General features: G+C 50.9%; 1 protein-coding gene across 1 annotated transcript in view; it reads right to left on the reverse strand.

Moving 5' to 3' along the window:
- Positions 1 to 12,444: 12,444 nt before the first annotated feature.
- TF (transferrin) overlaps positions 12,445 to 26,040 on the reverse strand; it is a 68,788-nt gene continuing 55,192 nt past the window's right edge. The window contains exon 24 of the mRNA XM_038415100.2: positions 12,445 to 16,333. Coding sequence (XP_038271028.1) covers positions 16,117 to 16,333 — 217 coding nt within the window. The 3' untranslated portion in view covers positions 12,445 to 16,116. The remainder of the gene's footprint in view (positions 16,334 to 26,040) is intronic.

Raw genomic sequence — 26,040 nt, forward strand, 5'->3', positions numbered from 1 at the left:
AGGGGAGAGGGGAAGCAGGTCGACCACTCCTCCCCGCTAGGCTGCAGGCAGGGGAAGAGGGCGCCAAAAGGGGGGGGCTGGACGGGGGGCAATCAGGGGTTAGGGGTCAGTCACCGACACAAGGTGGAAATTCCGGCTCCTCTTGGTGCACTACGGGGGGGGGGGATTCAAGAACATTGAGGGTGCAGTGAAGAGGGTTGCAACTAAAATGGGGAATTGCACAAGCGCATGGGAGGGGGCATGGGCACACGGAGCGAGGGGCTAAGCGGTCTGGGGGTAGAACAGGGAAACCAAGGGGCTAGCTTCAGAGGCTGGGGCGGGGCAAACAAACAAAGGCTGCAGAAGGAAATGGGCGGGGCAGGCAAACAAACTGAAGCTAGTAAGGGGGGCTGGAGCAAAAGAGGAGGCAAAGCAAGTGGCAAATGGGGCAGGTAGTAAAGGGCAAAGCTGGGGGGTAGGCAGTCCGGGGGGGGCACATGTGCCCATGCACAAGTCTTTTTTAGCTTGCTGCTGCTTCTGGCCCAAAGGGTGGAAATGGGCGTGGCAAGCCAAGCAAGCAGCTGAGTCCAGAGGCAGGAGCTGAGGCAGATGGTATACAGCCAGTGGGGGTGGTGGAGGGGGCAGCGGTGGTGGTAATAGTGGTGGGGGTTGGGGGGACACACAGATGGATCGGGGGGCAGCTCCACGCCACACCCCCTGTGTCCCTACAAACACAGTCAAAACCCCCACCACAAGAGCACAGTTTGAAAAATTACTCAGTCTTAGGGCCCCCTCCACAGTGGTCTGCAAAGTCTCTAGGTGCTCCCCCACTGGCAGATGGTCCTCTTCTTCTCCTCCTCGGGCTTCAGCAGCTCCAGGTAGCAGACTCCACAGCAGCAGCAGCAGCTCCAGGAACTCCAGGTGGTAGTCCAGGCAAGCAGAAAGGACCCCTCTCAGGTGGTGGTGGTGGTGGTGGTGGTATCCACAACAGCAGTGGCTGGGGTCCCTCACTCCTCCTCTCTGGGGAGTGGGCTAGCAGCCCCTCCCCCGGGGCTGCAGTTGGAGCAGTAGCAGCACCTGAGAGTGGGGGGTCCAGCAGCCAAGTAGCAGAGAATGGGGGTGTCTGGCCCAGCCAGGGGAGCAGCTGGAGCAGCAGGGAGAGTTTAGGGCCCAGGAGTAGCAGCTTCCCACCTCCCTCCAAGCTAGAAGGCTATGGGAGAGCAGTGGGAGGGAGGGAGAGGGAGAGAGAGAGATTCGCTCCAGACTGCACAACTCCCTGGTGCCAGGGTAAGTGAAATGGCAGCTGCTCCAGGTCAATTAAGACACCTGGGGCCAATTAAGAACTTTCTAGAAGGCACTGAGAAGGCTATGTTGATTGGGACACCTGAAGCCAATCAGGGGCTGGCTGAAACTAATTAAAAGCCTCCCAGTCAGTCAGGTGGGTGTGCATGTCAGGAGCTGTGGGAAGAAGTTGTGTGGTTGGAAAGGCTGAGTAGTACACACCATATCAGGCACAAGGAAGGAGGCCCTGAGGTAAGGGTGAAGTGGAGCTTGAGGAAGTGAGGGCTGCTGTGGGGGAAGTAGCCCAGGGAATTGTACATGTCATGTTTCTAAAAGGTCAGCTACCATAGCTGATACTATTAGGGTCCCTGGTCTGGAGCCCGGAGTAGAGGGTGGGCCTGGGCTCCCCCTCCCACCTTTGCCCCCTGTTTAATCACTGAGAATGGGAGACAACAGAGATTGTGCAAGGAAGGATAACTTCTCCTCACCTCCCTTGCTGGCTTATGATGAAAATGGCTCAGTAGACTGTGACCCTTGTCTCTAGAGAAAGAAGGGTTACGTGGAGGGTCACAGTGAGCCTCTGAGGCTAGCGAAATCCGCCTGGAAACACGGCACCCACGGAGGCAAGGACAGAGCTTTGTCACAGTACACAGACAAACTGGCTATTTGCTATAACCAGAATGTTGTCCTGTTTCCAGGAGCTGTGATCACTAGCTTTTGGAGGGGCAGCCCAATCTCTATGACCCCTAATTCCTTACTGATCCAGAAGGGTAAAATCAGAAGGAGAAGTGTGTTCCACCATCCCATGGTAAGAGGTGCCTGTAACAAGCAGCTGCTCTATCACTTTCTCCATGCTCTGAACCAGCTCTAGGTTAGAACCCACAGTATGCAGCCTTTTAGACGAAAAGGTGTAAGAAACGCACAAAGGCCTTTGTCTGGAATAGCTCTGGGTCTACAATCAGTGTAGCTGCACCAGTATTGACCCCTACCTGTAGACATGTGCAAGAGGGATTTGAGCTAAGGGCAGTCATAGCTCTTTCAGACACTCTAGGATGGTATCTACCTGTGTGTTCTCATGCAGGACAGAGAAGTAACTATTACTCATGCTGGATACCAGGGTGCTCTCCACTAAGAACTCAATTCCTAGAGCAAGTAAAGAAACAGCCAGCTCTCAAAACATCTCTGAGAGCAGGGGACCTTGTAGTTCACCCAGTTTTTCAGTATCTGTAAAAATCTGCTGTGTCCACAGAGAGGGGGAAAGCCCCCAGGGCATACCGCATGACATCCCACTAGCTGCACAAATGCATGCCCAGCCCAGGCAGTAACAAAGCTGTACAACTGACAGACACCACTAACAGTGCTGAAGACTAAGTAGCTAGTTAAATACTTGAGCATGAAACATTTGTCTGGAACCAATGGTCAAGCCAAGAGGAGATGGCTCTTGGACAGCCACTAGTCCCCAGTCTGGTCTTCACCAGAGGACAGATTGGAGGGCTCAGATGTGGGCTGTGAACTTAGCTGAATGGGTGGGGTGTTGAATATTACTAATGATTTATTTCTATTCAGGCATTTGAATTAGATAAGTTGTAACAAACACAACCGAGACCCTTTGAGACAGATCTTTGGCCGTTTTTAATTGGCGCAGCTCCATTTACAGTCAAACCCATTTATACTAGCTGAGGATCTGGCCCAAAATGTTTTAAAGTCTAAATAAAAAATCAGTCTCTGTCTCCGTTAATAAAATCATACTAACACGGCTTTGGAACATCACATTTGTGCCAAGTTCAGCTCTAGGCCTGATCCCACCCACGCTTACACACAGGAGTAACTTTATGCACATGAGCAGGTCCACTGAACTCAGAACCTGCCCTTTCAGTTAAAGATTGAGCCAGCTCACCAGCCACATCTCTAAGACCTCCAATCAAACGTCCAGCAGAATACACCAATGTGTGTGGAACTCAAAGCATTTGCAAGCTGGGGGTCTTTGCACATGCTCAGTCTTAGTCCTGGTCCCCTCATCCGCCTTGTGGCGGAAGGTGCCGCCCAGCCGAACCACTGCCATCTGGTAGTGATTTATTGCCATCACCGCAGAGCACATTCTCCTTTATCCCTGGGCACTTGGCCATCTGGGAGAACTGGATGTTGCTTTCTTAGGCAGTGTTGCAGGAGCATAGCTGAGCTGTCAAGAGAGTCCATTTCCTCACCTTCTAACCACACCAGGTGGCTTTCATTCCACTCCCAACCTTCCAGACACATTTGGTGTCTCCTTACATTCATAGATGCAGATTATTTACATCAGATAGATTCAGGGGAGAGTTGTTTCCATTAATAGAAAGGATCCCACTGCATTTAAAGGCTCTGGTATGAATATTTGTGAGGGCCGTCCCATCCCCCCCACCATTTGGGTCATTGTCACACATTAAGGGTATGTCTACACTACGAAATTAGGTGAATTTTATAGAAGTTGATTTTTAGAAATCTATTTTATACAGTCGATTGCATATGTCTACACTAAGCGCATTAAGTATGTCCTCACTACCGTGCCTAGCATCGACTTATGGAGCGGTGCACTGTGGGTACCTATCCCACAGTTACCGCAGTCTCCACCGCCCATTGGAATTCTAGGTTAAGCTCCCAATGCCTGATGTAGCAAAAACATCGTCGCAGATGGTTTTAGGTACATGTTGTCAGTTGCCCCTCCCTCCGTGAAAGCAACGGCAGACAATCGTTTCGTGCCTTTTTTCCGCACAGATGCCATACCACAGCAAGCATACAGCCCACTCAGCTCAGCTCACCACCACCGCCACTGTTGTGTCCTGTGTGCTGCTGGCAGCAGACGGTGCAGTAGGACTGCTAACCATTGTCATACTTCTGCTGCAACTCTGCTCTGCTGCTATTGTCTCAATAGTGAATTTCTCCATGTTGTCTGTCATGGGCTCCTGGGTACGTGTTCTTCCTTGGGAAATGTGTGCGGTGCTAACCATCCTCCTCCTCCACTTCCGCTGCAACTCTGCTGTCCTGCTCTCATGAATCCATCTCACAGGTCTTCTCGTCGTTCTCTATACATATCTATTCTCATGGCATGCGTTGTCAGCCACCGCTTCTGCTGCAACTCTGCTTTCCTGCAGATGCCATACCATGGCAAGCATGGAGCCCGCTCAGATCACCGAGGCAGTTACGAGCATTGTAAACACTTCATGCATTATCCTGCAGTACGTGCAGAACCAGAACCTCCAAAAGCAGGCAAGGAGGCGACAGCAGCGCGATGATGAGAGTGATGAGGACATGGACACAGACTTCTCTCAAAGCATGGGCCCCAGCAATTTGGACATCCTGGTGGCAATGGGGCAGGCTCATGCCGTGGAACGCCAATTCTGGGCCTGGGAAACAAGCACAGACTGGTGGGATCACATAGTGTTGCAGGTCTGGGATGATTCCCAGTGGCTCCGAAACTTTCGCATGCGTAAGGGCACTTTCATGGAACTTTGTAACTTGCTTTCCTCTGCCCTGAAGCGCAAGAATACCAAGATGAGAGCAGCCCTCATAGTTCACAAGTGAGTGGCGATAGCCCTCTGGAAGCTTGCAACGCCAGACAGCTACCAGTCAGTCGGGAATCAATGTGGAGTGGGCAAATCTACTGTGGGGGCTGCTGTGATCCAAGCAGCCAACGCAATCACTGAGCTGCTGCTATCAAGGGTAGTGACTCTGGGAAATGTGCAGGTCATAGTGGATGGTTTTGCTGTAATGGGATTCCCTAACTGTGGTGGGGCCATAGACGGAACCCATATCTCTATTTTGGGACCGAACCACCAAGGCAGCCAGTACATAAACCACAAGGTGTACTTTTCAATGGTGCTGCAAGCACTGGTGGATCACAAGGGATGTTTCACTGACATCAATATGGGATGGCTGGGAAAGGTACATGATGCTCGCATCTTCAGGAACTCTGGTCTGTTTGAACAGCTGCAGGACGGGCCTTACTTTCCAGACCAGAAAATAACTGTTGGGAATGCTGAAATGCCTATAGTTATCCTTGGGGACCCAGCTTACCCCTTAATGCCATGGCTCATGAAGCCATACATAGGCACCCTGGATGCATGTTTCAAAATCATGCATTCTTTATTAATTTGTCACACAAATAGGGGGATAACTACCAAGGTAGCCCGGGAGGGGTGGGAGAGAAGGGAAGCACTGGGTGGGGTGGTGGAGGAGGGAAGGACAAGGCTCCACTGCACTTCAAAACTTATTGAATGCCAGCCTTCTGTTGCTTGGGCAGTCCTCTGGGGTGGAATGGTTGGGTGCCCGGAGGCCCCCCCCCCAACACGTTCTTGGGCATCTGGGTGAGGAGGCTATGGGACTTGGGAAGGAGGACGAGCGGTTACACAGGGGCTGCAGCGGCAGTCTGTGCTCCTGCTGCCTTTCCTGCACCTCAACCAGACGCTGGAGAATATCAGTTTGATCTTCCAGTAGCCTCAGCATTGCATCCTGCCTCCTCTCATCTCGCTCCAGCCACCTCTCATCTCGCTCATCCCTCCTGTCCTTGTGTTCATTTTCTGCTTTCCTGGACTCTGCCATTTTTTGCCTCCACACATTCTGCTGAGCTCTTTCAGTGTGGGAGGATTGCATGAGCTCAGAGAACACTTCAGAGTGAGTGCATTTTTTCACCTTCTTATATGCGCTAGCCTCTGGGACAGAGATGATAGGGGGAGTGTTGAAACATTTGCAGCTGCGGGAGGAAAAAAAGGGAGAGTAGTATTTAAAAAGACACATTTTAGAGAACAATGGGTAGACTCTTTCACGGTGAACCAAGCTGTAAATATTACATATCACATGTGCTTTTGGTACAAGGTCGCATTTTGCCTCTTATATTGAGGTCCTGCCAGTTTGGTGTGAGAGATCACACACGCAGGGCTGGACAACAGAATTCGGCTTGCAGGCAACCATGGTAAGCCACAGTCTTTTGGTTTCTTCAACCTTCATAACATATGGGAATGGTTTCAAACAGCAGTGCCCTCCTTTCCCATACCAAACACCCATTGGGTTGGCCATTTAAAAGGAGAGGCTGCGGTTTTCAGGTTAATGTGCAGCACAAACCCAACTAACACCCTCCTCCCCCCAATTCTCTGGGATGCTCGCTCTCCTAAGGATAACACAGAGAGATAAAAATGGATGTTGCTTGAATGCCAGCAAACACCGGGACCATACGCTGCCATGCTTTGTTATGCAATGATTCCAGACTACATGCTGCTGGCCTGCCATGGTAAAGTGTCCTATCATGGAGGACAGAATAAGGCTGCCCTCCCCAGAAACCTTTTGCAAAGGCTTTGGGAGTACCTCCAGGAGAGCTTCATGGAGATGTCCCTGGAGGATTGCCGCTCCATCTCCAGACACGTTAACAGACTTTTCCAGTAGCTGTACTGGACGCGAATGCATCCCAATCCTTCAGGGCAAATTAATCATTAAACACTCTTGCTTTTAAATCATGTATTATATTTACAAAGGTACACTCACCAGAGGTGCCTTCTCCAGCTTCATGGTCCAGGAGCCCACCTTGGGAGGGTATTGGCTCCAGGGTGATAAACAGTTCCTGGCTGTCGGGGAGAACAGTTTCTCCGCTTGCCTGCTATGCGCCATCCTCCTCCTCATCTTCCTCCTCCCCAAAATCCTCATCCTTGTTGCATGAGACTCCCCCTTTGCAGGTGTCCACAGACAAGGGTGGGGTAGTAGTAAGCCCCTCCCCCCCCAAATTGCATGCAGCTCATCAAAGAAGCAGCATGTCCGGGGCTCTGACCCAGAGCGGCCGTTTGCCTCTTTGTTTTTTTGGTAGGCTTGCTTGAACTCCTTAATTTTCACATGGCACTGCTGCGGGTCCCAGTTGTACCCTCTCTCCATCATGCCCTTGGAGATTTTTGCAAATATTTTGGCATTTTGTCTTTTGGGACGGAGTTCTGATAGCACGGATTCATCTCCCCATACAGCAATCAGATCCAGTACCTCCTGTTCGGTTTGCGATTCTGGGACTGCATAGTCACCTGTGCTGATGAGCACGCCACGCTGACCAAACAGGAAATGAAATTCAAAAGTTCCCGCAGTTTCCTGTGTACCTGGCTACATCTGTGCATCTGAGTTGAAAGTGCTGTCACAGTGGAGCACTCTGGGATAGCTCCCGGAGGCCAATTCTGTCGAATTGTGTCCACACTACCCCAAATTTGACCCAGCGATGTCGATTTCGGCGTTAATCCCCTTGTACAGCAATTTTAAGAGCCCTTTAAGTCAACAAAAATGGCTTCATCGTGTGGATGGGTACAGGGTTAAATCGATCTAATGCTGCTAAATTCGACCTAAACTCATAGTGTAGACCAGAGCTAGGCACGGCTTCACTAGCAACATTAAAGTGCTGCCACAACAACGCTTTAACATGGCTTGTGTAGTTGCAGCACAGCACTGCCCACCTCCATGAGGGGCATAGCTACCAGCGCTGGGAGCACGGCTCCCTGCGCTGGTGCATTGTCTATACTGGCAGGTTACTGGGCTGAAACTTGCAGTGCTCAGGGGGGTGTTTTTTCATACCGCTGAGCAAGAAAGTTGCAGTGCTGTAAAGGGCCAGTGTAGACAAGCCCCAAGTCCTGCGTAGGACCTTAGCACATGGAGGAATATGATCATTTATTGCTCAGATAGCTCTTTTAGATGAGGCTTTCTTAGAAACCCCCACGTGAGCACTTGTGTAGCTGATAGACAAGGGTGGCTCCATTTAGAGCTTTTCCACTTGCTTGGATAAATGATTTGTTTTGTAATCTTCTATAAAAGTGTCTTTGTGTAAAGGAATGTGCTGTCAGATGGATAAATATTACTCCACTTTATTTCTTTAAAAAAACAGTTGTTACTGCAAACAGAAAGCAAAGAAAGTAGGTTATTTTCCAATTCAGACGCCTGTCTGGAAGATGCTTTAGTTAATCACAACTTATTGGGCTCAGTGCAAGAGGAACTGGGTTACATTCTATGACCTTTGTTATATAGGAGGTCTGACTAGATGATCTAATTGTCCCTTTTGGACCAAAAATCTCTGATTCTAACACTAGGCACCTGAATAAGAATGGCCTGATGCTTTAATATACGCTATCTTCTAGCTAGCTACAGCGTTCAGAAGAATCCTTAGTGATGGGCAAGTTATTCCACAAGATTAATTTGCATTTTCTCTTTTAAAACAAGTTCCTTGATCTTCTGTAGCTTGAAACTGGTCTGAAAATGATCATTCTTCTCCACATGCAAAATTCAAAAGAAATTAAACCCTTTTGTCTTTTAAACATTTAAATCAGACCACAGTGTGATTATTAAGTTCTGTCCCTTTAACTGTAGTTCTGTCATCATCAGTTTCACATCTTCCAAAGGAGACAGTTCCACCAGGAAGTTTCGGCTCTTGGCACTGAAGAATTAACATTGAAGTTCCTGGCTTTGGTCAGTTTGTGTAACATTATTTAGCCATCCATTTAGCATCTCCCTCCATTCCCTGCCTCCCACCATAACCCTCAATGCAGATGACAGCCTGGGTGTTGTAACTGATATACAGTTATGACATTTTGTAGATTTCAATGCTGTCTAGGTACGTGCAGTTATTCTTTTGTGCTGCTGCAGTCGTTTTTTACAATGGATGTTAATGTTGGGGAAAGGTTTTACTTCCTGTGGAGCAGCAGCAACGCAACCTGAGAGGCTTGGGGCGATGGAGGGGGTGGGGTGGGGAGAAAGGGAGCGCTGGAGGCATTTGGAAGAAAATTCATTGTCCAAAATGAGTAATAAACAGTCTTGTACTAACGCATCTCTCTTTAATTGAGGACTCAAAGGACCCAGATTCTATCTTAGCTCTGACAGTGGCCTGCTGAGTGACTTAGGGTGGGTCACTTGACCTCCCTGGGCTCTTATTTCTCCTCCCATTTTTTGTCTGTTTCAGTTGTAACATCAACGGGCTGGTCCACACTGAAAACTTACATCAGCATGGTTGTGTCTCTCGGGGATGTGAAAGATCCGCACTTCGAGAAACCGAGGTAAGGCGACCTAACCCCGATGGAAGAATTCTTCCATCACCCTAGCTACCACCTCTCGGGGAGGTGGATTAGCTGCAGTGATAGGAAAACCCCTCCCGTTGCTGTACTGGCTCTGCTGAAGCACTGCGGCAGCACCACTGTAGTTTGTTAAGTGTAGACAAAACCTACAGGTCTGTCTTCCCTGCACAGTTAAGCTGGGCTCTGACTCAGGTGTTGCCCCTACATGTAAATTTCTGCTTTTCATAGAATTTTATTTTAAGCTTTAACAGGCTTAATTTAAGTAATTACAGACTCAGAGTGAACTAAATTTTGACAGGGGCTGATGGAGATCTGCCTGGGGGGAATTTGAAGAGAAGGGAATTTCACTGGGGGAACCCAAAGGGGAGGGTTAGAGGACTTGAGGTTGACAGCTGTGTGGTTAGATGTTCGGCTGTGTGTGTTGTTTTTTGTGTTCTTCCTGTGTGCTGCCCCTGCTCTGCGCAGACAGCTGGCATAGCAGACTTCGAGCAAACTGCCCAGTGACCACAAGATGTCAAGGTACGAAGGCACCACGCCCGGTTTATTGTCGACAAAGCACGGTACTAGTATCCCGGAGACTCTATTGGATCTCTAATACATGTATGCCCAGAACAATAGACCAGCTCAGTGAACGGCGGGACTTTCCGTTCCTCCCTAGGCTAGACAAAGACGCTTACTCTGAGATACATTTTTATACCCCGATACAAACAAGTTATGTACTGCACCTGACATAGTTAGTTACTGCCCCCTGATGTGGCTAGTTATTAGCCACCTTGTACATGTTGGTTTGATTAAAACGTCTCTATTACACACTGTTATCCTGACCTTATCTTTTAGGAGAGGTTAGTGTGTTTCTGTTATCCTCGGGAAATGTTTTTGTACCATCCTTGATATTGGGATATTTTGGTACCACATGATATTGGGCAGGGGTAGTAGGTTTGTATAATTTTTGGTGGTGCCCGGAATGGGTCCAAGTCCCACCCCTCCTCACCCCCCACCTGCCTAAGGCTGTGGGAGGGAGTTTGGGTGGTGGGTGCAGGCTCTGGGCTAGGGCAAGGGCATTGGGGTACAGGAGGGGATGAGGCACTTACCTCGGGTGACTACTGAAAGCCACCTGCACACCTCTCTGGCGGCAGCTCCTAGGCGGGTGGGGGTAGAATCTCCACATGCTGCTGCCCACAGGCACTGCCCCCGTAGCTCCCATTGGCCATTTTGCACCGCTGTAGAGCTCTCCTACACATCACAGCTCACCCATATGGCTAAGACCAAATGAAAACATCTCCTCTCTGACAGCAGCACTCATGGATAGTGCCAGCAGGACAGAAAGACACATTATAGCTGATGCAGCCTCCCCATCACAGCTTGGCTAGGACATGAAGGACTTTTGCCTTCCTCCTGGTCGTAGCAGAGTTCTGCACACACTGTGCTCCCCCCAAATCACACACTTCATGGGCAGTTGCTTAATCCAAGCAATTAACCTGGTTATTAAAAACAGAACGGAAATTTGTGGCATTTCTTTCCATCTTCACCCTGTCTGCTGCTCAGCTAGGTGGACTGCCCAAGGACCAGCAGTATAAAGTCCCAGGACACCCTGAGCCCATCTTGTCCATCTCCTGAAAGCAGTCGTGATTTGAAACCACCTCTTCCAGCCAGCTCGATAGGGACAAAGTGAATGCAGTGCCCTTTTCCCCCCAACAGCTGGGTGGGGCTTGGGAATAGCATTAAGATGACTGCATTGGGAAAATGCCAAGCCATGATCTCCATCCCCTGAATCTCATCTGCTGGCTAGTCAGGGGACAGGGCTTTCCATTGTCTCTTATAGCATTTCCTGATGTCTAGCATGGAGGAGGGGTAACCCACTAGTTGAGTTTGCAGCGTTCCCCTAAGCAGCTAGTTCACATAATAGCCTACTACTGCTGACAGCAGAGACTTGCTTTTTGGGAGCTGTGGGTTGTAGCCCTGCTGATGGCCTGTGGTGAGGGTCATTACTGATACACCCTATGCCCCTTTACTCCTGGCAGGCCAGAGGAGACTTTCCCCATACCTCACCCCCAGGGAAAGGAGAACTTTTTCCAGCCTGATGCAGAGGAAGACATGATTATGTTAAACTGCTGCCTGGCTGCTGGGCCATCCCTCTTCCAGAACCAGCTCCTCCCTGCACCACAGACTTAGCAAAGTAACGCACTGTGGAAGAGGAAGAGACCAATTAGCAGCCACAGGAGAAGTCTGCCATAGCCTCTGCTTTAATTAAGCAGGCCACTCATGGAGGTACGGCCACACTGACAGAAACCAAAGAGTCCCAACCTTAGGATGCCCAGGGAAAGTTTGCCTTAAATGTGCACTAAGTGCAGCTGATTTGAAGGGAGCCAAAGTGAGGCTGCAGTTGGGGAGAGAAGGGCAGGAGCTTGCTTATCTTTACTGAAGCAGCATCCTTCCAGTCCCTCCTGCCTATGATCACAGAGCAGCGCACCAGCCTTATGGGTGGAAGGGCCTATGGAGGGCACCAAGCTAAGGAACATCTCTACTCCCAGACCAGCAGGAGGCAGGGCAGGTGTCTCTCTGCAGGACATGGCAGGAAACTGAGCAGTAAGAGCAGGTTCCTGTGCTGGCTCAGTAGAACAAACTCACGGGGCTGGGGTGTGCTACAGCACAGACGTAGCTGTAAGGCCACTGCTAAGGCACCAGGGCTCAGAGACACAAGCAGGCCATATCTATAGGGAAGTTAAACTGATGTGACCAAAAGCAGTTTAATAATGCCAGTTAAGCATGGACGGACAGACATGAAGTGCACGGACACGTACCGAATTTGATTTAAGCCTCACTTAATGATTTAGCTTAAGTTGATTTCTTACCAAATTCAGCTCAATTAATAAAAGCCAGGTTTGCCCCGGTTTCACAACACTGAGCCAGAACAAATCTTGTGAAATTCGTTGTGAGGGCAACAACCCTTCCACTAACCGACATTCAGAGAAACTCCCCTGGCTCAAGGGCTATTTAGTGCCCTGTTAAAATGGAGCTGTCACATTCTGCCTGGCTTAGCACAGTTGGTGGGCCTGGTGAAAAGAGAAGCCAAGAAAGGACAGCAACAGATGGCTGCTTCCAGCACTGAATGAGGACTGACAACATGGAGCCAAACTTCTTTATTTAAGTGATCACATTTACCGAGAATAATTTAAAAGCAAACACAGGTTCCTAGGTCCTGGGGCTTCCCAAGAGGAAGGCTGCTAGTAGCATAGGGGAAAAAAAGCACAAGTTCTTCATTCCTTGCTTCAGCATTGCAGATACAGACTGACCAGATCAGACCCTTGCCCTGGCTAACTAAATTCAAAATGCGACTGTGAGCAGTAGCTCTAGCAACATTCTGCTGCTGCAAAGTTTATGCTTGGAAATTGAAGAGCACAACATACTTAACACAAAAATCATTTGTGAGCCTTTGGGCTTGTGACATGAGCATCTAGCTTTGCTTCTCTCTAGGTCCAGGGACAGGTTTTTAAATCAGAGCAGCCTGGGAAGGACCTGTCTCCCAAAGAAGCGCTGGAAGTGTTCTGTCTTAGCATTCCCAACTCAAAGAGGGAGCCATGGGAAGGGGTAGGGGGTGTTGGGTTGGGAGGGTGGAGGGGGAAGCAAAGGAGGGGTAGTTCAGCATGCCACCCCCTCACTCCTCCACTTACACCAAGTGTTAGCAGTATATTTAATCCTCCCAACTGCTGCTGCAGTGAACAGGGCTGGTCACACAGTTTTAAGAGAGAGGATTCATCTAGTCCCACAGGTTTGGCAGTTTTGGATGCAAAGCCCAGCTCAGACATTCACTTCTCTTCAAGTAAAGATGCTGTTTGCAAAGAAACACCTTGTTCCAATTGATGGGAGTAGCACAAGTCAATCTGCTCTTGCTGCATAGCTTTATACACCCATTAGTGCTAAGGAAAGCAGAGCATACAGATGTCAGAGAGAAGAATATGTGGATACAGAATGTAACCTTTGATAGAAGATATCAAAGGGAACAAGATTTATCAGGAGCAAGTTCAAATACTGAATTCTTATCAATATAGCCAAGAAGAGGACCAGCCACCACTTCCCTCCCACCCTCTAGACCAAGAGAGTGGCTGGGTTATAGATAATGTCAAATCCTGCCACAAAAAAAACCCAGCAACGGCATTTCCTGGGTACCAGCAGCTGCTCTCTTCAGCAGATACAGTGTGGAGGAAATAGTCAGCAGACCACAAGCCTATTGCCTGGGAGACAAAAAGCAGCAGGTGGCCTCCGGTCAGTGAGCACCTCTTTACAGAGAAGATTCCTATTAAGGAAGCAGAGGCAGGATGAACAGTCCAGCATCACAAAGGATTCCCCCCCTTTGAGCCTGCAGTGAGCTTCGCTGGAAGACTCCACTGGAGGCACAGACAATGCTCACTGCCAGAGCCCCCACTGGGAGTGAAGGAAACTGTTGGAAAAGGTCACCAGGAGGATGTGTTATCTCCTCAGCCAGCTCATTAAGACCACCACTTCCTCCCCCATCCCCTTCTGCTGCCAACACCCTGATGGCTTGTTTGTGGAATCTCTCTCAAGGTCAGTCAGTTCACTCTTTCCATCTTTGGAAAGAGCTCTTAGACCAGATCCAACATGTGCTAAAGTAAGACTCCGACAGGTCCTGGACCAGACCCCAATGGGCTGAGTACATCCGCAGGAAGAAGCAGACTGCTACAGAATTGTTCCTTTGCAAAATTAAGCATAATACATGTCACAAACAACAGGGCACCACATCTGGGAACCACAACAGATCCCTTGGCTTTAAACATTACAGGGGACAAACATGTAACAAGTACTGGGAAACTTTCAATGCTTTCCCCTTTGTCATCAAGAACCTTCATCAGAAACACCTAAACTGGAATGACTGCTCCCACTCATGTCAGTAAACTGATCTTCTTAGGCCCTCTGTGCAGCTATTCCTGGCTCCTATGACAATTACCGTCTTTATCTGTAAACAAGAAAAAACACCTTTAAAAGTCAACCTATACCTCTCTTTTTATGCCCTTGTCCAACTGAAGTGACAACACAATTAATTCTAGGACAATCCTGATGTCAAACTCTGCTTATGACATCACCGAGTCAGAGGCGCATGCAGATCCGACATGGGGACAGTTCTGTTCTTCAAACCTCTTACTAATGTGCTGAACTGAGTGAGCCCACTCGGGCACGTTTGCAAAAGGAGGGCCTAACCGAAAGACTGGGAGACAAAACACAGGCGAAACACACACCTGAATGGGGTTTTAATACATATTCATTGTGCGAGATGGCTGCAATTCTAGACCCTGCCCCAGTTAAAGATCAAGGGTGAACTCCTGGCCAATGAAGTCAATGGCAAAGCTCCCACTGACTTCAAAAGGAGGCAGGATTTCACCAGGAGATTAGGGCACCATCACATAAGATGGGCAGCCAAGTCTCTATATGAGACACGCCTCTAGCTAGTCAGGTTCACTTCCAATTGCTCTGGTTTCCGTTCCCTCAGTATGGGTGCTGCACTCCTGATACTAAAGGCACAGGTGGCTCCAGAGCACAACCTGAGCACCAGCAAGCTGCTGTTCTGTCTCAAGAAAAAACGGAGCTGAAACTGGGGCATGTCTGCGTGGAGAGAGGTGAATCTAACGCTCAAGCTGCAGCCCCATGGGGGAAGGAGAATTGGGTTATATTCAGACCCAGGCACACATTGAAGCTATGCTCCCAGAAGTTTAACCTTGACCGACCGTTTTTGTTACAAATACTATTGTGTGCATTTATGAAGATCACATTATAGAACGGTACACCACTGCTGAGAAGTCATGTACAGGAATGCATGAGTTTTCTTAGCACTGTGCACTCTGCAGAAGTGAATCAGCACCAAAGACTGGGCCAGAGCCAAACAGAACGGCAGCCCCCATTTACACAACGATCATCAATCACCTTTACTATTCAGGCCAGATTTTCCAAGAGTTCAGCACCCACTTAAGCATCCAGATAGAAGTGGCCAGATCATGAGAAGTGCTCAGCACCCTCCAGCCCCTACTATGTATGTCTGACAATCAGGTCACTTCCATATTGGTGCTTACATGGGTGCTGAGCACATCTAACAATCTGGCTGTGTGTTCCTTTTGAAAGGGAGGTGGGAAGGAGGGAAAATAGCGGGATGCTGGCCAACACCCATGAAAGCAGCTTTAGTACATTCCATAGCAGGCAGGGATTTCCCAGTAGCATGTGCAATTGGACATTTTAGCTGTGGCAGCACAAAGATCACAAACTCACTGTACCCGAATCACAGAGGACAGGAATGGGAGAAGAAATCAAGATGCCATGAGTAGGGAGGTTAGTAACGACCATGGGCACCAGGACCAAAATGCCAAGGTAAAGCAGGAGCAGCTGCACAGTCCAATCTTGAAATAATTTCTGCTATCCAAACATAACCTTCCCATCTGTTTGGAGGCTCCCTGGGACCACCAGAGGCTCCTTACCCCAACCAAAACCCCACTCGAAACCCTCTGCAGCTCAAGTACTAGGGGCAGCCTCCCAGAAGGGGAGCATGGGATAGGAATAGGAAGGACTGCAACTGACTGAAATCACAGTGGCAAATATGTTCATAGGTTGATTAAAACCCAGCCCAGTGCAGGTAACAGTGGATTTACTGCCAACGCATGCCTGAAGTTCTTTCCATAGCAAGATTACATTTTGGGCCCCACCCCTTCCCATCGGTACTTTCCTATCAGATGCTAAGTGTCTTTATCATTAGTTTCCCCTTTGCTAGTTTCTGCATCCACCCCAACCTCCTCTGCTTTCAGGCAATCCTGGCCAGCCATTTCTCCAAGTCCTCAATGTCAGCACTGCCTTCCTCTGCCTTGCTGCCTCTGGCACTGCACTCCACCAGCTCCACCTTCATGGGCAGCTGTGAGAAGTCAAACTCCTTGCCCTTCTTCCCCAGCTGAGCAGTCCCACTGGAGGTCGAGCCGTCCAAAGTGCTGGGGGCAGCTGAGCGAGTCACTCGCAAGGTATTGCTGTTTTGCAGGAGAGAAAAGTAGAAAACATTATAAACTGGGGAGAGACCAAGCCACTTTCATGCAACAGGACTACCAGTGGAACAGTAAACACCAGCTCTGACAAACCTTCCTCACCCACCACTGCAGCCTGGGGAGTGGAGCATTTAGTACTGAGCTACCAGCTAGTATGGTGAACAAGAAAACCCCCACATGTGCATGGGTTTAACAAGAAGGTGAAAGAAGCAGGTAGGCAGGGAGACTGTGTGTCTAGCATCCAGCTACTCTGCCCACCTGTTATGATGCTCATGCCACAGAATAGTCTCTTCAGGACACCGGGGGTCTACAGGGGTGTGAAAACGGGACATGGAGTTTTAGGCTGGTAGGGACCAAAAGGTCCCATTTAATGGCTGTTCAGCGAGTGCAATGAACTGTTGGGCTCTAGCTAGTTCCTAGCTGGCCTGAAGAGGCCTGAGAAATGGCCTGCCCATTGATTGGCAGAGGGGATCCCTCCAAAGCTACGTGGAGATTTCATGGAGGAGCATTGTCACGGAGCTTGCCATACCCGCCGTGTGGACTGATTCCCTTTGCACGACTATCACATTGCATGAACGTTATGGTTCCTTTTAAAACCAGTGACAAAGTCGGGGAAAGTGATCTCTCAGGAAGCACATACTAGTGAACAGTAAGCCATTCACACACCAGCTGCCCCATCAGGGATTATGGGTGAAACTTGTACAGTTTCAATTTGCAGAGTCCCCATTTCCTGAAATTACCTCCCTCTCTTCCGTGAAAATCTCCCCTTCAGCAGAGTATGTCTTGCTGCACCCTTCCCAGTCTGTGTATAGAGCATTATTCTGATGTGGGAGTCCTTTGCTTGTAGCCGAGGAGAAAGCCTGGCCCCTTGTTATAATTATCAAATTCAAAAGGTACCGCAGCCAGTATTTGGCAACCTTTATTTGAAATCGTGAGATTCAAAAGGAAGCTGAATTTAAACTTCCCCCCATAAACTGGGATTCTCCTACAGCAGATGGGAAGTAAGCAAGAAAAAGCCTGATGCGATTTCACATTTAGACAGCCCTGGGCAAAGTGTCGAGGATAGACAGGGGTTAATAATTTATGTGCCCGTAGACTTCGGCTCAGACCGCATCAGCCAGGTTCATACTATTTCCCTTCCCCCTCACGCTACAAGCGGCTGGAGAAAATGAAGGTTTTTAAGTATTTTTGAACAAAGGAATTGCACTTAGCTCCCCACATCCTGCCTGGCACAAGAATTCAGCGGCCTTGGCAAAAGCACTGACACCAGTGTACTTCGGGGCCATAGGCAACCCTGCCTTTAGAATGCAGCGATGTCACGAGGCTGGATTTAAACCTACCCGTTCCGACTCCATAAACTGGCAACACCTTCTAAAGCACCTCCTCCTGGAAGGCCATGATTTCCTCACTAGTCTTGCTCCATGCTTCAGTGCACCTCCCCATCCTTCTGCCAGGAGAAGTGATATCTCTTTAAAAAGCCCGGCTGCCAGCACCGTGTAACACAAATCTCGTTATCCAGCAATGCAATTAGCCTGCCAAGAGTAGAGCCTGATACTAATTAAGAAGATTACCAAGGGATAATTAGGGAAGTGGAATTACCCTGCCCGTATTCAGATGTGGATTAGCAGAGTCAGCCATTCAAAGGTCTGATCATTCCGCAGCAAAAATATGCTAATCTAATGCAAATAAGGAACCTAGTGAGTTCTGAAGATGGTGCTGGTTTTAATTCCAGAGCTAAAAAAAAAATAAAATCCAAACTCACATGAAAAGCTGGAGAGTGGGGAAGGATGGACAGAGAGAGAAATGCAAAGAAGATACCAGAGTAGGGCAGAAAGACAGTGCACCTGGCCAAAACAGAGCAGAGCACCACTACCACATAGCTTGACATGCTGGATATCCGGGACTCTCTGAAAAATTACTGCAGCAACGCTGTAAAAAAGTGGATGAGCTAAGGGCTGGAGGGCGTTGTTCCTGGCTCTGCCACTGTCTGCCTGGGTGACCTTGGGTTAGTTACTTAACCACCCCATGCCCAGTTTCCCACCTGTAACACAGAGAGGACAATCCTTCTTTCCTCTGACCTTGTGTGCCTGCATTGCCTACTTAGACTGTAATCTCTTTGGAGCAGGGACTGTCTCTTGCTTGGTATGGGTACAGCACCTAGCACAAAAGCCAGTTACCTTTTCCGTAACTGGTGTTCTTCGAGATGTGTTGCTCATGTCTATTCCACAATAGGTGTGCGTGCTCGCCACGTGCACCGGTGCCGGAAATTTTTCCCCTAGCAGTACCCGTGGAGGGGAGCGCCCCCCACAACCCCTGGAGTGGTGCCTGCCTGGCGCAGTATAAGGGGAGCTGCCCGCTCCCCCCACCCTCAGTTCCTTCTTGCCGGACAACTCCGACAGAGGTGAAGGGAGGGCGGGATGTGGAATAGACATGAGCAACACATCTCAAAGAACACCAGTTAGGTTCTCAAAGAACACCAGAAAAGGTAATTGTCTTTTCTTCGAGTGATTGCTCATGTGTATTCCACAATAGGTGATTCCAAGCTATATCTTTTGGAGGTGGGTAGGCGTTCACAAGTTCCCAGGATGGAGGACAACCCTGCCGAACCCGGCATCATCCCTGGTTTGGGGGATGATAGCATAGTGCTAGGTGAACGTGTGAACTGAAGACCACGTGGCAGCCCTACAAATGTCCTGGCTGGGGATGTGGGCCACGACGGTAGCCAACGAGGCCTGCGTCCGAGTCAAGTGTGCCCTCACAATGGGTGGCGGGGGGACACACACGCGAGCTCGTAACAGGAACGGATGCACGAAGTGATCCGGTTGGAAAGCCATTGAGCGGAAATCGGCTGGCCCCTCGCGCGCTCAGCCAAGGCGACGAACAGTTGCGAGAACTTTTTGAATGGCTTGGTCCACTCAAGGTAGAAAGCCAGAGCCCACTGCACGCCGAGCGTGTGGAGGTGGCGCTCCTCACTGGACACGTGAGGCTTGGGGCAGAGGATCGGTAGAAAAGTGTCCTGACCCATGTGGTAGGCAGAGACCACCTTCGGGAGGAACACAGGGTGTGGGCGGAGCTGGACCTTGTCCTCATAGAAGACCATGTATGGCGGCTTGGAGGTCAGGGCCCAGCTCAGAGACTCGCCTGGCCAATGTGATTGCAACCAGGATAGCCACCTTCCATGAGAGGTGAGACCAGGAGCACGTGGCCAGTGGTTCAAACGTGGGCCCCGTGAGACGAGCCAACACCAGGTTTAGGTCCCACTGTGGGACCGGAGGTCTAGAATATAGAAAAAGACAGTCCAAACCCTTAAGGAACTGGCTAGTCATAGCATGGGAAAATACCGTGTGCCCTTGCACCGGCGGACGGAAGGCTGATATGGCTGTCAGATGCACCTTGACTGACGAGGGCACCAGGCCCTGGGACCTCAGGTGAAGGAGATAATCAAAGATCAGCTGGATCGGGGAGGCACCTTAGTCCGCCACTCACCTAGAAAACCGGGACCACTTTGCCAAATAAGTGCGGTGAGGAGAGCAGTCTACTTTTGAGGAGGACGCACTGAACCTGTTCTGAGCATGTCCTTTCCTCTCCACCTAACCAGTGAGCAGCCACGCCATGAGATGAAGAGCCGCTAGGTTAGGATGGAGGAGGCAGCCCTGGTCCTGAGAGAGCAGGAAGTGGCAATGGCCACGGCAGAGCTACCGCCAGGCCTGTGAGGGTCCTGTACCAATGCTGCCTAGGCCACACCAGGGCAGTCAGGAGGAGCCGGGCCTTGTCTGTCTTTATCTTCTCCAGGACCCTGCTGATTAGAGGGAATGGGGAAAAAGGTGTAGAGAAGCCGGCCTGACCAGGACAGGATAAAGGCATTGGAGATAGAGCCCCTCCTCAGGCCCCCCCCGGAGCAGAACTGGGGGCATCACTGGTTCTGCCAAGTCATAAATAGGTCCACCTGGGGAGTTCCCCACCTTTGGCAGAGCCGGTGAGCCACTTTCAGGTGGAGGGACCACTTGTGTTGAGAGGAAAAGTCCCTGCTCAAGCGATCCGCCCTCTCGTTCCGGGAGCCCTGTCGGTGGAAGGCCTTCAGGTGGATGTTATGGGCTACACAGAAGTCCCACAGCTTGAGGGCTTCGTGGCAGAGGGCAGAGAATTGGGCCTGTTGATATAGAACATCGAGGCTGTGCTGTCCGTGAGGACCCTGACTATCTTGCCCTCCAGGTGCAAGCGGAAGGCCATGCATGTCAGCCGTACTGCCCTGAGCTCCTCAACATTTATACGTAGAGTCAAGTCTTGAACTGACCACAGGTGTTCGGTCTGAAAGTTCCCCACAGGGGCCCCCGAACCCAGGTCCAACGCATCGACACCAGCTCCAACGACGGGGCCCTGTCCCTGAACGGGACCCCTTAGAGCGTGTTGTTTGGGGCAGATCACCACCGTATGGAAGAGTCTGGCATGGTGAGGACCTTGTCCATCCTGTCCATGGCCTGGAAGAACTTCGAGGCCAACCAGAGCTGGAAGGGCCTCATCCCTAGTCCGGTGTGACGGACCATGTGCGTGCACGCTGACATGTGACCCAAGAGCTGCAGGCAAACCCTGGCTGTCGTCACCAGGAACCTTGTGACCGAGTCGATGAGACCTTTCAGGGTCTCAAATCTGTTTGGCAGGAGAGGGGCCCTGGCCAATGCTGCGTCCAGGAGTGCCCGATAAACTCTATGCGTTGGACCAGGACTAACGTGTACTTGGTGTTGTTATCAACAGGTCCGAGGCGGTGCATGTGGACAAGAGGAGCTCCACGTGATACCTCATCTGTGACCGGAAGGTGCCCTTGACAAGCCAATCTTCCAAATAGGGAAATATCTGGACCCCCCGCCGTCTGAGGTAGGCTGCTACCACCAACAAACATTTTGTAAACACCCTAGGGGCAATGGACAGACCAAATGGGATGACCATAAACTGGTAGTGATTCTGTTCCACCACGAAACGGAGGAAGCGCCTGTGCCCCTTGAATATGTTGATGTGGAAGTATGCATCCTGTAGATCAAGGGCAGCGTACCAATCCCTGGGATCCAGGGAGGGGACAGAGGAGGCCAAGGAGACCATGTGGAACTTGAGTTTCACCATGTACTGGTTCAGACCTCGCAAGTCCAGGATGGGTCTGAGCCCCCTCTGGCCTTTGGGATAAGGAATAACGGGAGTAATACCCCTTGCCCATGAACTCAGTGGGCATAGCCTCTATCACTCCTAGTCCCTCCTAGTCCTAGGAGCCACCCCACCTCCTGCTCAAGTAGAGCTTTGTGCAAGGGGTCCTCCAGGAAGTAAACTGGAGGGTGTAACCCCGGGAGATGGTGTTGAGGACCCATCGGTCCAAGGTTAGCTGTGACCATTCTGGGAGGAAAGCACACAACCGGTTGGAGAAGGGGAGGTTTATTTCGGGTGGATCCCTGATAAGGACTGGTGGGGTGCCCCCGAGCATCCCGTCAAAAGCGCCTTTTCCCCGCCTGCTTGCCCTTGGAGGACCCAGGCTGGGGGGAAGGCCGAGACTGTCTCTGAGGGCGTCTCTTATAGTCCCAGTGCTTCTTATGGGCAGCCTTATACTGTTGGAGGGCGGCCTGGGAGTGGGAGTCTGCTGCAGCTTGAACTTAGGTTTTGCCGGAGCTGGGACATAGAGGCCCAGAGTTTGTAGGGTAGTACAGGAGTCTTTTACGTCATGCAACCTTGTGTCTGTTTCCTCCGCAAACAGAGCTTTCTGGTCAAATGGGAGATCCCGCGTGGAAGACAGAGCCTTGCTGGACAGCCCAGAGACCAGAAGCCATAACGCCCGTCTCATGGACACCGCGGAGGCCATGGATCATGCGGCTGTGTCCACAGCATCCAAGGCTGCCTGCAAGGATGCCCAAGCAGCCACTGTCCCTTCCTCCACTAGCGCCTTGAACTCCTTATCGTGCTCCTGGAGGGAGTCCTCAAACTTGGGCAGGGAGCCCTACAGATTGAATTTGTACCGGCCCAGGAGAGCCTGATGGTTTGCCACTCGTGACTGGAAGCTCAAAGACGAATACATTTTCCTTCTGAAAGAGTCTAGTCTCCGAGAGTCTTTGTTCTTTGGGGTCCGAGCGGGCTGACCCTACCGTTCCCTGTGGTTGACCAACTCGACCACCCGGAGTTGGGCGCCGGGTGGGTATACAAGTACTCATGCCCCTTAGTGGGTACAAAGTACTTGTATTCTGCCATCTTAGAGATGGGGGCCAACGAGGCTGGTGTTTGCCACAGGGCATTTGAAATCTTAGCCACCCCTTCACAGAGGGGCAAGGCTACTCTACCTGGTGCCAATGGGGACAGCATATTAAACAGGGAGTCTGAGGGCTCCTCCATCTCCTCTGCCTGGAGGTGGAGGCTTGCTGCCACCCTTTTTAAGAGCTCCTGATAGGCCCTGAAGTTCTCCTGTGGGGTGGAGGGGGCAGGGCCACAATTGCCTCCTTCGGTGGGGGAGGCGGCGAGGAGGCCAGAGCGGTGTTCTGGGTATCGGCCAGCACCGGAGGGTCACCACCTGGTTGGACTCCAGGCATAGTTCCAAGGACGTAGTCCCACCGACTCCTTTCTCGGGGGGTCTGGAGAGGAAGGCCGACGGTGCTTCCGAAGCTCCGGCCACCGAGCGAGCTCCCCTGGGGGCTGCGTGGGAGGCCACGGTGCCCACTGGTACCATAGGGCCAGCCACGAGTCTCGGTGCCACTGCACCTGCTGTGGCACCGGTGGGGTTGGCTGTTCAGGTTGACTGGCCTAGCCCATCGAAGGACGGCTACGAATGGAGGCCAGGCTGGGGTAAGATCGGCTGCTGTCTCTGGACCAGGAGGAGTGGCGGTGCAGAGATCTATGTCAGCCACGGGACCGCAATCTCAATGTGGAGAACCGGTACCAATGGTAATAGCTGCTCCTCAATGGGCGGACCAGCGACAGCAAGAAGACAGCGATCGACGCCCGGGACTGTGATGTCTTGGCGGAGACTTGGGAGCTGGAGTCCGAGTGGGAACGGCGTCGACGACCATGCCGTGACCAACTGCAGTAACCCCTCCGAGACGAGGACCGTTGGCAATGCCTGCCGCGGTCCCGTCGATATTCGCTCCTTGAGGACGAGCGGTGCCGAGAGTCCTGGCCGGACAGAACCCAGCCAGACAGTCTGGTTGGTGTTGAGGGCGATCCACATGGACTCTGTCCTGAACGGTTGCTGGCGGCGAATGGCATCGGGAACGTTCCCTCAACCGAGACTGCAGAGATCCCAGTGGCGGCTTGCCTCTGGAGCATGGGGCCGACATCGGTGGCACTCCGGGCACCGGCATGGACATAACGTTCCAGGCCGCCTGGAGGGCTTCAGGTGTGGACGGCCTCCGGACATCCAGAGAGGCCTGTTCCGAAGGGGCCGGGCTATTCCGCTCAACATAAGTTGAAGGCCTGGGGCCCAGTGGGGATCAAGGACTGCCCGACTCGGGCCTAGCCTCTGTCCCAGACTTTCTGGATGGGGAACGGTGCCGACTGGTCGATGGAACTGGAGGGTCTCCATTTACTGATGCTACAGTGCCGGGTACCAGTTCGGAGCAGCGTGCCAGAGTCGGGGTCAGTGCCGACTCCATCAGGATGGCCCGGAGCCTAATGTCCCTTTCTCTTTTGGTCCGAGGCTTAAACGACTTGCAAATCTTGCACCTTTTGCTGATATGGGTATCTCCCAAACAGCACAAACATTCTGCATACAGGTCACTTCTTGGCATAGAATGCCTACAAGAGCTGCACGACTTAAACCCCAGGGCGCGGGGCATACCCCGGCCCGGGATCACTGACTAAACTAACAGCTAACTACCTACAGGTACTAACATTGAACGAACGAACAGTTCTGGGGATGAGCTACAGCAAAGCTGGAGCAGAGCAGTTCCAACGCACCTTCACTGGCGGCAAGAAGGAACTGAGGGTAGGGGGAGTGGGCAGCTCCCCTTATACTGCACCAGGCAGGCGCCACTCCAGGGGTTGTGGGGATGCTCCCCCCACAGGTGCTGCTTGGGGAAAAACTTCCAGCACCGGTGCACGTGGTGAGCAAAAACATCTATTGTGGAATACACATGCGCAATCACTCGCAAAAGAACAGGGCTTTACTTCATTGGAAATGCTAGATGCTATGGTTTAAAGAAAATGAGGGAACTTGGAGCAGCAAGCCAAGATTTCATGAGGCACTGTGGTCTGGTCCCCGAGGTATACCTGCCCGTGGCATACTGGGATCCCCACCTACAGATACTTCTGAAGCAGAAGAAAACTCAGACCAACAATGGAGTCGATTAATTCTAAACTGGACAGTTGCCACATTACTCTTTCATCGATGGAAACCAAATGTGTCAGTAGAGAACATTACTTAGCACCTACATTGCACTTGTCACCTACAGAGCAAAAGGTATTCTACATTCTGCAGAGGAAAAACTGACACAGAAAGGGTAAGTGACTTGCCCAAGACCACAGAATACAGGTCAGTGGCAGAGCTGAGAAGAAAACCCTCCGTCGCCCAACTCCTGGCCCTAGACTCTATCTGCAGGAAGATGCTTCTGCTCACTTCCTAAGAGAGGTGAGAGTTCAGAAACTGGGTAACACTTTGCAAATGAAAGTGAAAAGTTTCAAGGACATTCCCTCCCAACAATCTGCACTGCTTGGAAAATTCATGAAAAGCAATGAAGGTGCAGAACACCATCTGGAAAGAATCAGGCCTGGTGCAGGAAAGTGCAGGCATGAGGAGTCCTGGCTAATATAGGAACAAACTGAACGTTTATGGTTAGGATATCCCATCACAGAGCTCAAATTAGAGGGGAAAGCTTACCTAGCATACATCAAACCATACAGAATTCCACATTACAAAAGCAGCTAGACCAGTGTCAGGGTTCCCTCCCCACTCTGAACTCTAGGGTACAGATGTGGAGATCTGCATGAAAGACCCCCTAAGCTTATTTCTACCACCTTAGGTTAAACATTTCCCCAAGGCACAAATCTTTCCTTGTCCTTGAATGAGTACTGCTGCCATCACCAAGTGAGTTAGACAAAGATTCAGGAAAAGAACCACTTGGAGTTCCTGTTTCCACAAAATATTCCCCCAAACCCCTTCACTGGGGAGGCTTGAGAATAATCTACCAACCAGAGAGGTAAACAAGGTGAACACAGATCAGACCCTTGGGTTTTTAGGACACTAAAACCCCATCAGATTCAGTCACATTGCTTTCGTTCATGTGTATGTCCCCCTAGAGCAGTGGTTCTCAAAGCCGGTCCACCACTTGTGCAGGGAAAGCCCCTGGCGCGCTGGACCAGGTTCTTTACCTGCCTCGTCCGCAGGTTTGGCCCATCGCAGCTCCCACTGGCCGCGGTTCGCTGCTCCAGGCCAATGGGGGCTGTGGGAAGCGGCGCGGGCCAAGGCCAAGAAAGCCTACACCATGTGCTTCAGCTGCCTCTGAAAGGCCGAAAAGGAGAGCAGATCTGGGCCTAAGGAAGTCTAGACGGTCAGACCCAAGCCAGGCTCTGATGCAAATAGTAACTGAGGCCTCTGGGCATCTAGAAAAGCTGGCGGGATGGGACTGTCAAATCATTTCATTCCATTATTGTTACAAATCCACAGCCCTTCTTATGCCTGAACTACTTGCCCAAGACCTCTCTCTCTCTCAGCCAAGCCTAGCAGCTTTTGT

Source organism: Dermochelys coriacea, chromosome 9 (assembly GCF_009764565.3).
Source record: "Dermochelys coriacea isolate rDerCor1 chromosome 9, rDerCor1.pri.v4, whole genome shotgun sequence".
In the NCBI taxonomy this organism is placed as follows: domain Eukaryota; kingdom Metazoa; phylum Chordata; order Testudines; family Dermochelyidae; genus Dermochelys; species Dermochelys coriacea.